The 16081-nt window shown below is 47.7% G+C and overlaps 1 protein-coding gene across 1 annotated transcript; it reads left to right on the top strand.

Annotated features, from left to right (window-relative positions):
* The first annotated feature begins 7570 nt into the window (after window positions 1-7570).
* Window positions 7571-11277, top strand: LOC123149940 (serine/arginine repetitive matrix protein 1). Its single transcript, XM_044569738.1, has 3 exons — window positions 7571-7916; window positions 8004-8710; window positions 9594-11277. The coding sequence occupies exons 1-3, from the start codon at window positions 7705-7707 to the stop codon at window positions 10997-10999; spliced, it is 2325 nt and encodes a 774-aa protein (XP_044425673.1). The 5' UTR covers window positions 7571-7704; the 3' UTR covers window positions 11000-11277.
* The last annotated feature ends 4804 nt before the right edge of the window (window positions 11278-16081 follow it).

The raw sequence follows: 16081 nt of genomic DNA on the forward strand, positions 1-16081 counted from the left end.
ATCTTCGTTCTACAAGTTCTTTTTCTACGGTGACAGGCAACAGTCCGAAGTTCGGAACATCTTCTTTTGAAAAGTGCTTTCAAAAATCAAATACCAGTAGATTTTTTGGCAGTTTGCACATGGTCTCTTATGTTCAAACCATTCGTTCTCTTATTGTGTACCACAAATCAACAGAACTATTTTTCCCCTTTCATGGGCGATGTTCCATAGATGCGAAAATTGTTTGTTTCTTATCTAGATGGTGTGGTTGAGTTTTCATACGGGGGCAAGTGCCTTTTGTTTTTGTGCAATAGCTCACAACGACTTGCTTCACGGCAGATTATATTCCTTTTTCTGGAGCATCCACCTGTTTTTCTTTCTGTGGGAATAAACAATCACTAATTTTTACAGTAGGACGGGGTGGTTGGGGTGCAAGTTGATTACTTCAACAAGGCCAAGCTCAAGACACCAGGTACCCATAAATCCATCTCTATATGACAACAGTTGTTGCATAGTAGTAATCATTTGTTGCCCAACATAGTACTACTCCATCTCTATCTGAGCTTCATTTTTGTCTTTGCATTTTAATCATGCCATGTAAGTTGCCTAAATGTATCACTGAAGTTTGCTGAAAACACCTGAAAATTTGCTTCAGAGAGAGAAATATCCATGCCATTCCCCCTATTTTTTATCAAAAACACTACTGAAACTGTTGGGGAACGTTGCAGAAAATTAAATTTTTTCCTACGGTTTCACCAAGATCCATCTATGAGTTCATCTAGCAACGAGTCAAGGGAGTGAGTTTGCATCTACATACCACTTGTAGATCGCGTGCGGAAGCATTCAATGGAACGGGGTTGATGGAGTCGTACTCGCCGTGATTCAGATCATCGATGACCTAGTGCCGAACGGACAGCACCTCCGCGTTCAACACACGTACGGAGCGGATGACGTCTCCTCCTTCTTGATCCAGCAAGGGGGAAGGAGAGGTTGATGAAGATCCAGCAACACGACGGCATGGTGGTGGATGCAGCAGAACTCCGGCAGGGCTTCGCTAAGCAACTACGGGAGGAGGAGGAGGTGTTGCAGGGAGGAGGGAGGCGCCAGGGCTTATGGGTGTAGCTGCCCCTCCCTCCCCTCCCTTTATATAGGGGTAAGGGAGAGGGGGGGCGCAGCCTTGCCCCTTCCTCCAAGGAAGGGGTGCGGCCAAGAGGGGGGGAGGAGTCCATCCTCCCCAAGGCACCTCGGAGGTGCCTTCCCCTCTTTGGACTCTCCCCTCTCCAAGTCTTCTAGGCGCATGGGCCTCTTGGGGCTGGTGCCCTTGGCCCATATGGGCCAAGGCGCACCCCCTACAGCCCATGTGCCCCCCCGGGGCAGGTGGACCCCCCCGGTGGACCCCCAGACCCCTTTCGGCACTCCCGGTACAATACCGATAAAGTGCGAAACTTTTCCGGCGACCAAAATAAGACTTCCTATATATAAATCTTTACCTCCGAACCATTTCGGAACTCCTCGTGACGTCCAGGATCTCATCCGGGACTCCGAACAACATTCGGTTTGCTGCATACTCATATTCATACAACCCTAGCGTCACCGAACCTTAAATGTGTAGACCCTACGGGTTCGGGAGACACGTAGTCATGACCGAGACGGCTCTCGGGCAATAACCAACAACGGGATCTGGATACCCATGTTGGCTCCCACATGCTCCTCGATGATGTCATCGGATGAACCACGATGTCGAGGATTCGATCAAACCCCGTATACAATTCCCTTTGTCAATCGGTACGTTACATGCCCGAGACTCGATCGTCGGTATCCCAATACCTCGTTCAGTCTCGTTACCGGCAAGTCACTTTACTCGTACCGTAATGCATGATCCCGTGACTAACCACTTAGCCACTTTGAGCTCATTATGATGATGCATTACCGAGTGGGCCCAGAGATACCTCTCCGTCATACGGAGTGACAAATCCCAGTCTCGATCCGTGTCAACCCAACAGACACTTTCGGAGATACCTGTAGTGCACCTTTATAATCACCCAGTTACGTTGTGACGTTTGGTACACCCAAAGCACTCTTACGGTATCCGGGAGTTACACGATCTCATGGTCGAAGGAAGAGATACTTGACATTGAAAAAGCTCTAGCAAAACGAACTACATGATCTTGTGCTATGCTTAAGATTGGGTCTTGTCCATCACATCATTCTCCTAATGATGTGATCCCGTTGTCAATGACATCTAATGTCCATAGTCAGGAAACCATGACTATCTGTTGACCAACGAGCTAGTCAACTAGAGGCTCACTAGGGACATGTTATGGTCTATATATTCACACGTGTATTACGATTTCCGATAATACAATTATAGCATGAATAAAAGACAATTATCATGAACAGGGAAATATAATAATAATACTTTTATTATTGCCTCTAGGGCATATTTCCAACAGAAACTACAAACAAGCCATGAAACGTAGCAATTAACTGTCTAAAAACACCTAGAGTTTTGCATCATAGTACTCAGACTACTTTTTCTCTTGCTTAATCATGACATGTAAGTTTTGCCTAAACATATCAGTGAAGTTTCCTAAAACACCTGGTATTTTGCTTTAGGAAAATTCCATGCCATTTTCCCCTCTTCTTTTTCAATTCACAAGTACTACTGAATTCTGCAAATAACAAGTCCTGAAACATAGCATTTAACTCGCTGAAAACACCTCAAGTTTTGCTTCATAATACCCATACCCAGTATTTATTTCTGCTTCACATTTGACCTACTTTTGCCCAAAGAAACCCTCGAACTTGCCTACCATTATTTTCCTTAACCAGCCTTCTTTTTTAGGTTGACTTCGTACCCTCTTCTGCTTACTCCTAGCATGTAAGTTGCCTGATCATAACACTACATTTGCTTTCAAGCAACCAGTTGCTGCAGATCACTGCTGCACCCCCCCCCCCCAAAGGGCTTGAAGCTTACCTAAAGATCTACATGCACGTTGCTTACAAATCTACACTTTTTGCTCAAAAACAGGGCAATCAAGTTGCTTTACTAGCAAACAACAAACCCACCAAAACAATCAAGCAAAAAAAAAGACATTTTCAGCAATTAACAACACCAGTTGTTGCTTATTACTAATCCTTTCTTGCCCAACATTATTTTTCTTCAACAGTTTTGTCCCAGCTTTTTTTACATTCATTTCTTTTTCTTGCTTAATTATGACATGTAAGTTGCCTAAACATATCACCCAAGTTGCTCAAACTACCTGAAAAATTGATTCATAAATACCCACGGCAGTTTTCCTTTGCTTCACGTTAAGCTACTCCTTTTGCTTAACCATAGCATGTAAATTGCCTAACCATAACACTTGAATTGCTTAAAAACAACCACTTTTTGCGGCACAACACTTTTTTGGATTTTCCCCCTAAAACAATGCTTGAAGCTTGCCTAAGCATCTACACACAGCAATCAAGTTGCTCAAAACAGGGCAATCAAGTTGCTCAAAACAGGGCAATCAAGTTGCTTCACCAGCAAACAGACTTGGCCTTGTACATATCATAGGAAGGCTTGTGTTCTTATGTTTTTTTCATCCAATGCATGCTCTTCCAAAAAAATTGGACTGCAGGTTTGTACAGATCATGGGGAAACTTGTGTTCTTCTATAACACAGGGGACATAGAGGAAAGGAAGCACACATCCATGGGGGAAGTGAAAGATAACTCCGACCTTTTTCCTCTGCCGCTTTCTACCCTTCCTTAGCCTGGAGAACAAACCATAAACCAGCCGCCATTGGAGGGTTGTGAAGAGCTTTCTGGATCTGGGAGCTACCCCGTTGTGGCTTCGGAGAGAACAAGATGGGTTTGGGCGGTTTGGTGGGGAGTAAAGGAGGCGCCAAGGGGACAGGGGGGAACACGTGTAGAGGGGCAAAGGGAAGCCCATGGTGGGTGAGGGACGGGATCACGTGAGCTCTGCAGCTCGATGATTGGGCGCGAGGAATCGGGAGCGGGGGGACCAGGTGCTTTCCTATCCTGGATAGGGGGACAAAAAATTTCTTTTTTGGGAGGGCCGCCAGGGAATGCTAGGGAGTAGCCGGCTGCTCCCTAGATGCGTCCTTTTTTTTATGTATGGCCCCGGTCGAGCTTGAACTATCTTGACTTGCCCAATCATTCCTAAGAAAACGGATGCTGAGAACGTGGGCGACTTCCGACCCATCAGCTTTTCACATAGCATCTAAACTAATACATCCGTATCTAGACAAATTTAAGACAAACATTTTGGGACGGAGGGAGTATTTGCCAAGTCGCTAGCGACTAGAGTGAGACCGAGCATGAAGAACGTAGTGGCCTCCAATCTGTCTGTATTTATCAAAGAATGAAGCTTGCATGACAATTTTCTCTTGGCGCGCCAAGTTGCGCCAGTTGCTAGGAAGATCTCCGTGAGGAAGTGCAAAGGTGTTTTCCTCAAGCTTGACATCTCTTGCACATTTGACTCTTTATCCTGACTACTATTCTTGTTCGAACTACTCAGAGCCAAAGGGTTCGGCTCGAGGTGGCTCAATTGGCTGGCATGCTCCTTCAATCTGCCTCCACAAGAATTCTGATCAGTGGTATGCTTGGAAGGACAATGATGCATGCATGCTCAAGGATTGCGCCAAGGAGACCCAATTTCGTTGTTATTATTTTCCATAGCCATGGATGCTTTGATAGAGCTCATCGGGAAAGCTCTAGAGGTCAGCATGCTCGGCGATTTTAGAGGCATATATATCGGCAGCTCGACGTATTTCATCCATGCGGACGATGTAACCTTCTTCATACGACCCACCCGGCTGGCTGGATCTCAATTTTTTTAGAGAGGCTCTGAATGCTTTTGGGGAAGCTTCCGGTCTGAGAGCGAACTACAGAAAAAATCCTCGGCCACTGTGATCAAAGCAGAGCACGAGGACAAGGACAAGGTGGCCGAGCTGAAAGAGTTCCCTTGTCGCTACCTTGGTCTTCAGCTTGCTATATACTCCCTCCGTTCCTAAATGTAAGTCTGTGTAGACATTCCACTATGAATCACATACGGATGTATATAGATGCATATTAAGTGTAGATTCATTCATTTTCTTCCGCATGTAGTCCACCTAGTGGAATATCTAGAAAGACTTATATTTAGGAACGAGAGAGTATAAAGCAGTTGACGAGGTCTGATTGGCAGCCCTTGATCTATATGGTGAGGAAGTTTATCGCCGCTTGGCAGAGAGGTTTCATTCATAAGCCTGGGAGATTAGTGTCTGTCAAATCGGTTATCTCAGTAGACCAATGCATCAATTGCTGGTTTTAGATGCGCCTGATTGGGTGTTGGACGAGATCAATGCATGGATGCACCCCTTCCTCTCTGCTGGCAAAGAGAAGACGAACGGCGGACAATGTCTCATTGCATGAAAAACAATCTGTAGGCCTATGTGCCACGGCGGCTAGGTGTCAAGAACTTGAAATTCCAAGCCCTGACATTGAGGGTCCTTTGGGAATGGCTCAGAAGAACTGATCACAAGAGGCCTTGGTAAGGGCTCGCACTTATGATTGATACCGAAGCCAGAGTTGTTTTCGACAGCCTTGTCGGCATATCGGTCAGCCATAGAGACACTGTCCTATTTCGGCGTGATCGATGGATCCACGGCTTCTCTGTGGCAGATTTCGCGTCCAACCTCATTTCCATGATTGACACGCGCTCCATCAACCACAGAACGGTGGATCAAGTGATTACCGGTGAGCGGTGGCTTCAGGATGTGCACGGTGACATCTCCTCATGACACAGATCCAGATTATGCACTTGAGACATGCCATAGCTACGGTGCAGCGTGACCCCCTCGCTACTGGCCGTGTGCTGGTGATGAGGGAACATACTCTGCCAAGTCTACCTACGAAAGGATCTGCCAAGGACTGACACACACCCCAATCGCTACTTGCAGCTAGAGGAGTTATGCTCCACTAATGCAGAAGATCTTCGCCTGTCTGGTTACGCAACACCATCTTTCAATCTCGGATCATAGGGTACACCATGGGCTACAAGATCAACCCTCGGCTTGCTACACTTGTTTGGAGGAAGAAGACAATGTTGAACACATTCTGGTGAATTGCGTCTATGCTGGTGAAGTTTGGCACCGATGTCTCGACAAACTGCATTTTTTGAGCGAGGCTGGGTGTCAGATTTTTTTTCCGGGGTTGTTTTTTTAGCAAAGATAACTAGGCTTTTATTCACTGCCGAGAATGTTTACAGGGATTACATTCGTGTCAAAATGAGCGCCCAACCAAATGTGCCTCCCTACATGAAGATTGACACTATGCCTAGCTAACTTATGTGCTTCGAAATTAGAAACTCTAGATTCAAACTCAAAATTACAAGAATAAAAAACTTTCAAAGTCTCTTTCAATTCTCTGATAATACCATCGTAGTTGCCTCGCACGTTCTCCTGGATATGATTTATGACTTGTTTGCAATCAGACGCCATGGGCAAATGTTGCATGCCCAAATCATGTGCAAGAGATAATGCCTCCCTACATGCCACTGCTTCAACCAACCGTAGCAGGATCAAGCAGTCAGTGGATAACGAGAATAGACGAGCCCAAATAGCTTCCATCGCGATCCAGGCAAATAGTAGCTGCTGCACCCACATCAGGATCAATTGATATGCCCGCGTCAACATTTATTTTGATCGTTCCTTCTGGAGGTGGCACCCACCGTACTTGCACATTTGGAGCCGTTATCACATTCCAATTCTGCTATGAACCTCGTGACAAATAAATGTGTTGATAATAGGCTTTGGACGACTCCTTAATGAATTTGTCAGATTTGTGCAGGAAGGACGGGAGATTTACTTTTTTGAGTGTGGGGGGACGGAAGATTAGGGATGGGGAAAAAGGCTGAGAAAGATTTCTTCGATGGGGAATTTTTGCGTGGAGGGATGTCATGCATGGACGCAAGAAGCCACACGGAGAAACTAAAGTTTGCTACGACTGACATGCAACACACGGAGTTGGGCCAACACGGGTCGACCGCTTCCTGAGTCTGACCATCCAAAGTCCGCTACTTGACTTTAGACTGACCCATGGGGCCCACCTCGCGAGGAAACGCTGGACCGCTCTCACGGCTTCCCATTTGTAGGTAAAAAATGATACTCCAGACATATACATGTGGGGTCCATCGTAACCCACGGCCCCAAATCACCGAGGAGCCTCCCTTTTAAGGGAGCTTAGAGTTTTAGGAGGTGCCAACATTTATTTTGACCGTTCCTTTTGAACGTGGCACCCATCCCTACTTGCACATTTGGAGCTATTATCGTATTTCAATTCTGCCATGAACCTCGTGATGGACAACCAAATGTGTTGATAATGGGCTTCGGACGACTCCGTCCGAAGGAGTCGTCCGAAGCCCATTATCAACCACAAAATATTTGGTTGATAATGGGCTTCGGACGACTTTAATTGATGGGCCTCGTCGGGCTGGGCTGGAAGAGATAGATGGCCTGGTCCGTGGGCTTGACGGCCCACGCAGGCCCAGCAAGGAGAGAGAGTAAAGCCAGTGTGGTGGACTGGAGCCGACTCCTCCCCCTCTTCTCCCTCGCGGCGCCTCCCCCCTCCTCCCCCCCACCTCGTCGTCGCCGGCGCCGGCGCCGGAGGCACCCGCCGCGCGCGCCCGTGCCGGCTCCGCTCGCTCCGCGGAAGGGAGATCGGCCGAATTGGCCCGCAGATGGGGAAGGCGAACGGCGTCGGCGTCGGCGGCGCCGTCGACGCGGATGTGTCGGCGGTTGGGGCGCTGGTGTGGGTGCGCCGCCCCAACGGGTCGTGGTGGCCCGGCAGGGTGGCCTCGCGCCTCGAGCTCCCCGACGGCTGCCCCGCGCCGCCCCGCTCGCCGGCCACCCCCATCCTGCTCCTCGGCCGCCGCGACGGCCCCGCCTTAGTGTACGCCGCCCGCCCTCCTCCCTCCCTTCCTTCTTCCTCCTCCGCTCTCCGCCTCCGCCTCACCGTTCCTTCCTTCCTTCTTTGCAGCGAGTGGTGCAACCTGGAGAGGAGCAAGCGCGTGAAGCCCTTCCGATGCGGGGAGGCGGACCTGGACGACCTCATCCGCAGGGCCGAGGAGCAGGCGGCGCGCCGCCGCAGGGCCAGCGCCGCCAGGAACGCCCGCAAGGAGGACGCCGTGCTCCAGGCCCTCGACATCGAGCGGGCCCGCCTCCGCCTCCGCCCCAGGCCACCAAGCACCACCCCCTCCTGCCCGCCGCCGCCGCCGCCGCCGCCGCCGCCCAGGAAGCGCAAGACGCCCAACGACTCCGAGGACGACGCGCCCGCCGCCAGGCGCATGAGGGACCTCACCGACATCGGATCCCCCACGAAGCCCACCACCGGCCAGATGACAAGGAGCAGGCAGGCTCACCACGATGCCGCCGCCGCCGCCGCCGCCAAGAGGAGCAAGCTGCCTCCTACCGTGGACCAGGTGGACAACAACCTGCCCTGCGGGGCCTTGAGGAAGAAGGACAGGTCCCGCCCGCTCTCAGAGCTCTGCAACGGGGTCAAGCCCAGCAATGGCTTGGATACGACGCTGGATAAGTTCAAGCCGGAGCAAACAAATGGTGTCAGCGGAGCCTCCTGCGTCCCGAGGCCACTCGATGATGCGTTCCCCCGTGGTCCTGGGGATCAACCTGTCAATGCCCCCATAGTCGCCGCCGCCGCTGCCGCCGCCACGAGCATCTTGAAAGCAGGTAAACTAGCCATTTCCTCTCTGTTTTTGTTATTATCTTGATTGATGCAATGCAAATTCTTCTCTAGTCCTTTGTGGGCAACAATGCCCATCGCCACTTATATAGCTATCTATGGAAAAACTTTCATTAGTTGTTTCAGAGCAACTACAATTTTAGTCTTGAATCCCTGTGCAGCAATAGATATATAGTTACACCAATGTTGTGTGACCAAGGAAGCATGGTGCTCCTTTTGTATGTATATGAACAAGCCATGACCCTCACCTTTATGTCAACTAAACCTGAATCTAGCAATCCTGACCCAATACTGGCCATCTGCTCATCATTATAAATGGTTCTGGTTTGTGTATCTGTTAACAAGTATAGAACGCTCACAGAATGCCTGCCATATATTCACGAATGCGCAACAACTTATTTGGAATAGATGAAGTTTATTTGGAATAGATGAAGTATCTATCTTTTACAGAAAAACCAAACTTATTTACTGACCATTGTAAAGGATGACCCAACATGCCATCTGCTGACCATTCTAATGGATGGTTCATGCATCCGTTGAGAAGTATATAGAGTGCTCACAGTACGCATGACATATAGTCATGAATGTGTAATGACATATTTGGAATAGATGAACTATCTATCTATTACAGAAAATAAATAAATAAAACTGTGGTGCTCACAGTACATCTGGCATATGGTCATGAATGTGTAATAATTTTTTTGGAATAGATGAACAATCTATCTGTTACAGGAATAAATAAATTATAAAATGTGGTACTGATTGTTTTATGGGTTCCTAGCTACTGCTTCACATCCTGCAATGTTTCTCTTTCCACCCCTTTTTTGCACTTTTGAGGAATGCATTACTTACCAGCTAAATTTTTGCCAGATCATTTGCACGCCCACCAACCATGTGCCCCAACGAAGGCTCCTCCTACCTTGGAATGCACCAAGCGGGCTTCGAACTGCAGCAAAGATGGCATGTCTTTGCAATGTGACAGCAGAAATCCCAAGAAGAAAACCATGAGCTCTGCTGAGCATGAGGGCGGCGGCAGGACCAGGAGAAGGACAACGAAGCACAAAGCGGCACCAATCAACGAGGTTATCCTTTTGAAGAGAAGGACGGTGAAGAGTGCCGCCGCACCTGATGAGGATGATAAAAGCCTTGTTGCGATGCTCCCTGATGCTCTTGTCCATGCGGCTCTGCGGCAGCGGTCTGAAATCAAGTGCGAGCCTGAAGAGCCCTCTGGAACTATAGGCAGGCATCATTCAAACGGCAAGACCGGTTCAGTACCACCTGTGGTGTCGAAGCCGGTGCTGCCCCAGCGCAGAGATCTTAGATGCCATGTTGCTGTGAAGCCGACCAAGACCCTGCAGCTGAACCCGTCCCTGTACGACGTGGAAATAAGCAGCGGGCCGGGATGCGGCGGGGGCAGCAAGGGGCGGCACGTGCCCCTCGTGTCCCTGATGAGCAGGTCGAGCAGGAGGCCCGTGGTTGGGTACCCGGTGTCCGTGGAGGTGCTGGATGCCGCGTGCTGCCACCCTCCCGCCCCGAGCGTTGACGGGGTGCCGGACGCCGCCCGCCGCCACCCTCCTGCCCCGAGCGTCGACGGTGTACGGGACGCCGTGCGCTGCCACCCTCCTGCCCCGAGCGTCGCCGGGGTGCTGGACGCCACATGCCGCCACCCACCTGCCCCGAGTGTCGACAGGGCGCCGGACGCCGCGCGCCGTCACCCTCCAGCCCCGAGCGTTGATGGGGTACGGTACGCCGCGCGGCGCCACCCTCCCGCCCCGGGCGTCGGCGGCGTCGACCACCCGCCCTCCACGAGCAGCGGCGCCCACAGGCTAGTGAAGGTGAAGGAGGAGGTGGAGGAGGAAGCCCCGCAGCGCGCTGTGCCGGCGTCGGCGCAGAGGGCGCGGGCGAGGCACAGCCGCCGGAAGGCCTCGGAGGACGAGCTGTGGCGGCCGCACAGCAAGGAGGAGGAGGTAGGTGCGGCCCCGCGGCCAGCGCGGGCGAGGAGGAGCGTGCGCAGGAAGGTGGCGTCGGAGGACGACGAGTTGTGGCGGCCGCACAGCAAGAAGCCGGCTGTGGCGGTGGCGTCCCCAAGGAAGATGCGGAGGCTGTCGTCCCTGGGCGCTCCGAGCCAGCGAGGAGGGGGTGAGGAGGCGAGGAGGAGGAGGAGTAAGGGGCCGGGGGCGGGGCAGCTGGTGGTGGCGTGCGTGCCGGTGCGCGTGGTGTTCAGCCGGATCAAGGAGGCGCTGCTGAGCCAGCCGCTCAAGTTGAAATCAAAATGAAATGAAATGAGGCGTTGGTTGGTTACCTACCTGGTGGGTGTAAATGAAAGTCAAAATGTCTTGTTGTGTGCTGCTGCTCCCAGCCATGTATGTGTTGTGTATGTACATGTGCTGTTTCTGTGTGTCTGCTCTAACTCCAGAAGATGATGATGATGATGAAGATGATGATTCAGATTGAGTCTGTCTGGTCTTTTGAATAACTAACTAAACCAATATAATGTAATGTTAGGAGGAGGATGAGGATGATGGGCAAAGGAAAGCAGCCGAGCATATATACATGGTCTGGTCTGGTCTGGTCTGGTCTCTCCTTTTTGTATGTATGTATGTATGCATGTATGCTCTCAGCTCCTACCTGCCTCTTAAGATAAGATGATTCATGTTTTTCAGCTGCTGTGATGCGCTCTTTTCTTCTTGTTAGCTCAGACATAAATCAAGAAGCAACAGCCAAGCTGACACCTGGAGGCTGCCAAATTACTATCTACTCCTAACTAATTTTGCTTGCTTGCATTACCATGGAATGGAATGGAATGGAATGGGAACGACTAGGATAGAATCTGAGCTTACGTTGCAAAATTAGAAAAAGGCAAAGTTGAGCGGATGGATGGATGGCACAGATTCTGGTGGAGGATGGCAAGCCACTTAAGTGTAGATTTCATGAAACCCCCCTCTACTAACAGTTAGATATAAAACACAACTTTTGCAGCAACAACCTTAACTGTCTTATCTTTCTCTACAATTGTTCTGTCCAACAACCATTTATAGATCTGCAGTCATGACGCATCATTTACAAAAAGAGAATCTTTGCACATATCTATTTCATGAAATACATGTGTATTTCAGTACATCATCACTAATTATGCAAGGATACTGAAGATGTTTGTCACGAAAAAAGTATTCAAGTATCTGATAGGAACTGGGTCCCTACCAGGACGAGCTCCCAGGTTATAGGGGTGGAAGGAGGGCCGGCGTGAAGGAAGGCGAGGCGAGAGAGAGCGCAGGGCGGCGGCTAGGGTTAGGTCTCCCGGCTCCCTTCAGGAAGTCGAGCAAATATGATTGCTTCTGTTTAATCTCAACACGGGTCCTTACATGGGTTTATATAATCCTTCTAACAAGATAATTGGGCTAAGCCCCTAACACAATAAGATAACTTGGGCTCGGCCCCTAACTGCCTGTGCCATGAGGCCTCCTCTGGCTATAGTGTATACCGGTCATTGATAACCCACAAGTATAGGGAATCGTTTGTAGCCTTCTTCGATAAATAAGAGTGTCGAACCCGACGATGAGTTAAAGATAGAATAAATATTCCCTCAAGTTCTATCGACCACCGATACAACTCTACGCACACTTGACGTTTGTTTTACCTAAAACAAGTATGAAACTATTTTGCAAGAATAAAACTACGAGTACTTTGCGAGAATAAAACTAAGAATAAACTGCAAGGTAATAAAAATGGATAGCTTTTGTCAACAAGAAAGTCATTTGTCCATAGGCAATCGATAACAAGTACCAATAATCATTCTTGCAATTTTATATGAGGGAGAGGCATGAGCTAACATACTTTCTCTACTTGGATCATATGCACTTATGATTGGAACTCTAGCAAGCATCCACAACTACTAAAGATCGTTAAGGTCGTGAAACCCAACCATAGCATTAAGTATCAAGTCCTCTTTATCCCATACGCAACAACCCACCTACTAGGGTTTAAACTTCTGTAACTCTCGCAACCCACCATAAGCGAATCATGAACGTATTGCAACACCCTATAGCGGGGATCCCTCGTGTTTGCACGAGACGGAGGGCACCATAGGACAACACCACAAATAAAATATACAATCATACCAACCAAGATCACGATTAGCCCACATGACAAAACGGATCTACTCAAACATCATAGGATAGCCAAATGTCATTGGGAAATAATATATGGAGTTGAGCACCATGTTTAAGTAGAGATTACAGTGGGGAGAAGAGGGGTTACACCACTACATAGAGGGGGAGAGAGTTGGTGTTGACGGTAGCAAGATTGTTGATGTAGATCGCCGTCACGATCCTAGCCCCGGCGGCACTCCGACGCCACCGAGAGAGGGGGGGGAGAACTCCCCCCTTCTTCTTCTTCCTTGGCCTCCCCCCTAGATGGGAGGAGAGTTCCCCCTCTGGTCCATGGCCTCCATGGCGGCGGAGGGGCGGGAGCCCCTTCGAGATTGGATCTCCCTCTTTGTTCTCTTCTGTTTTGCGTTCCCCAGATGTTGCCCTTCACCGTTTCTTAAATTCCCGGAGTTCCGTAACTCCGATTGCGCTAAAAAAATTACACGATGTTTTCCATAAATTATCTTTCTTGCGCCAGAAGAAGGGCCCCAACCGACCATCGAGGAGGGCATAAGATACCTGGGCGCGCCAAGGGGTGCTCGGCGCGCCCTGGTGGGTTATGCTCACTGTGGGCCCCCGTTTGCGTTGATTCCACCTCCCAAAAATCAGAAATACCAAAATAATTCTCCGTAAATTTTTATCGCGTTTGGACTTCGTTTGATATGACTTCTCTGTGAAACAAAATCATGCAACGAACACGAACTTGCACTAGGCACTGGATCAATAGGTTAGTCCAATAAATCATATAAAAAGTTGCCAAAAATATGTGAAAGTTGTATAATATTGGCATGAAACAATCAAAAATTATAGATACGATGGAGACGTATCAGCATCCCAAGCTTAATTCTTGCTCACCCTCGAGTAGGTAAATGATAAAAAAGATAATTTTTGAAGTGGAATGCTACCTAGCATAAACTTGATCATATATCTAGTCATGACATGAATATTAAGACATAAGTGATTCAAAGCAATAGTCTATAATTTGACATAAAGACATCTATACTCAGGCATCCCAACAAACAATCATGTCTTTCAAAATATCAATGCTAAAGAAAGCTATCCCTACAAAATCATATAATCTTGTCATGATGTGTCTTCTTAACACAAAGTATTTATCATGCACAACCCCGATGACAAGCTGAACAATTGGTTCATACTTTTTAACATGCTTCAGCTTTTTCAACCCTCACGCAATACATGAGAGCAAGCCATGGATATAGCACTATGGGTGGAATAGAGTATGATGATAGGGGTAAGTATAGAGAAGACAAAAAGCAAGAAAGTCTCACATCGACGCGGCTAACCAACAGGCTATGGAGATGCCCATCAATTGATATCAACGTGAGGATTAGGGATTGCCATACAACAGATGCACTAAGAGCTATAAGTGTATGAAAGCTCAATATGAAAACTAAGTGGGTGTGCATCCAACTTGCTTGCTCATGAAGACCTCAGGCATTTGAGGAAGCACATCATCGAAATGTACAAGCCAAGTTCTATAATGAAAACCCCCCACTAGTATATGAAAGTGACTAAATAGGAGACTCTCTATATGAAAAACATGGTGCTACTTTGAAGCACAAGTGTGGTAAAAGATAGTAATAATGCCCGTTCTCTCTTTTTTTATTTTTTTCCTTTTCCTTTTCCTTTTTTTATTTTTTCTCTCATTGTCCGGAGTCTCATCCCGACTTATGGGGGAATCATAGTCTCCATCATCCTTTCCTCACTGGGACATGCTCTAATAATGAATAATGATGATCATCACACTTCTATTTACTTATAACTCAAAAGAAATTCTCAGTCAAAAAAACTCAAAAGAAATGAAAATTACAACTCGATACCTAGAAGAAAATATGACTCTATGAATGCCTCTCGCAGTGTACCAGGATATGCAATGATCTAGCATAACAACGATATCAAAAAACGGACAAGCCATGGAAATATCATGCTAGCTATCTTACGATCATGCAAAGCAATATGAAAACGAATGCTCAAATCATCAAAACGGAGGCGGTGGAAGTTGCATGGAAATATATATCGGAATGGCTATGGAAAGGCCATAATAGGTAGGTATGGTGGCTGTTTTGAGGAAGATATAATAAGGCTTATGTGTGACAGAGCGTATCATATCACGAGGTTTGGATGCACCTGCAAAGTCTGCACCACATCTCGAGGTGAGAAAGGGCAATGCATGGTACCGTAGAGGCTAGCATATTGCGGAAAGGTAAGAGTATGTATAATCCATGGACTCACATTAGTCATAAAGAACTCATATACTTATTGCAAAAGTTTATTAGCCCTCGAAGCAAAGTACTACTAAGAATGCCCCTAGGGGGATAGATTGGTAGGAAAAGACCATCGCTCGTCCCCGACCGCCACTCATAAGGAATACAATCAATAATAAATCATGCTCCAACTTCATAGCGTAACGAGAGACTATACGTGCATGCTTCAGGAATCACAAACCTTAACACCAATATTCTTACTAACCACAACTTTTTACTAGTACCTCCCCCACATATTATCATCTCTATATCACAAAACTATTGCAAGGAATCAAACATATCATATTCAGTGATCCATAAGTTTTATGTAGGATTTCATGACTAACCATGCAATTGACAATTCATGTCAACTCTCTAAATAGATATAAGTGAAGCACAAGAGTTTAACTCTTTCTACAAAATACCATGCTCTAGCAAATATAAGTGAAGCAAAAGAGCATTCTATAGATAACGGTTTTCCATGTGAAGAGAAATAGACAATCCAAACTTCAAATGATATAAGTGAAGCACATGAAGCGTTCTATAAAGCCATACTCAAAAGATATAAGTGAAGTGCAATGAGCATTCTATAAATCGACCATGGACTATCTCATACCAGCACGTGCATAAAAGAAAAATGATAACTAAGCACAAAAGACGCTCCAAGATTTACACATATCACATGAACAAAATGAGAACGAAAACATATCGATACTTGTTGAAGAAAGATGGGATGCCTTCTGGGGCATCCCCAAGGTTAGGCGCTTGAGTCTCCTTTGGATATTTACTTGGGGTTCCTTGGGCATCCCTAAGCTTGAGCTCTTGCCTCTCCTCCTTCTCCTCATATCGAGTCCTCCTCGATCTTTGATCACTTCATCCACATAAAACTCAACAGAAAGCTCAGTAAGATTCATTAGTATAATAAAGAAAACCACTACTCTAAGTACTG

Source organism: Triticum aestivum, chromosome 1B (genome assembly GCF_018294505.1).
Source record: "Triticum aestivum cultivar Chinese Spring chromosome 1B, IWGSC CS RefSeq v2.1, whole genome shotgun sequence".
Classification (NCBI taxonomy): Eukaryota; Viridiplantae; Streptophyta; class Magnoliopsida; order Poales; family Poaceae; genus Triticum; species Triticum aestivum.

What these genes read in the sequence shown, in the direction of transcription:
- LOC123149940 (XM_044569738.1), top strand. Translation starts at nt 7,705, where the DNA reads ATGGGGAAGGCGAACGGCGTCGGCGTCGGCGGCGCCGTCGACGCGGAT. An exon ending in CGCGACGGCCCCGCCTTAGT is followed by an intron (nt 7,917 to 8,003) that starts GTACGCCGCCCG and finishes CCTTCTTTGCAG; the next exon opens with CGAGTGGTGCAACCTGGAGA. An exon ending in CACGAGCATCTTGAAAGCAG is followed by an intron (nt 8,711 to 9,593) that starts GTAAACTAGCCA and finishes AATTTTTGCCAG; the next exon opens with ATCATTTGCACGCCCACCAA.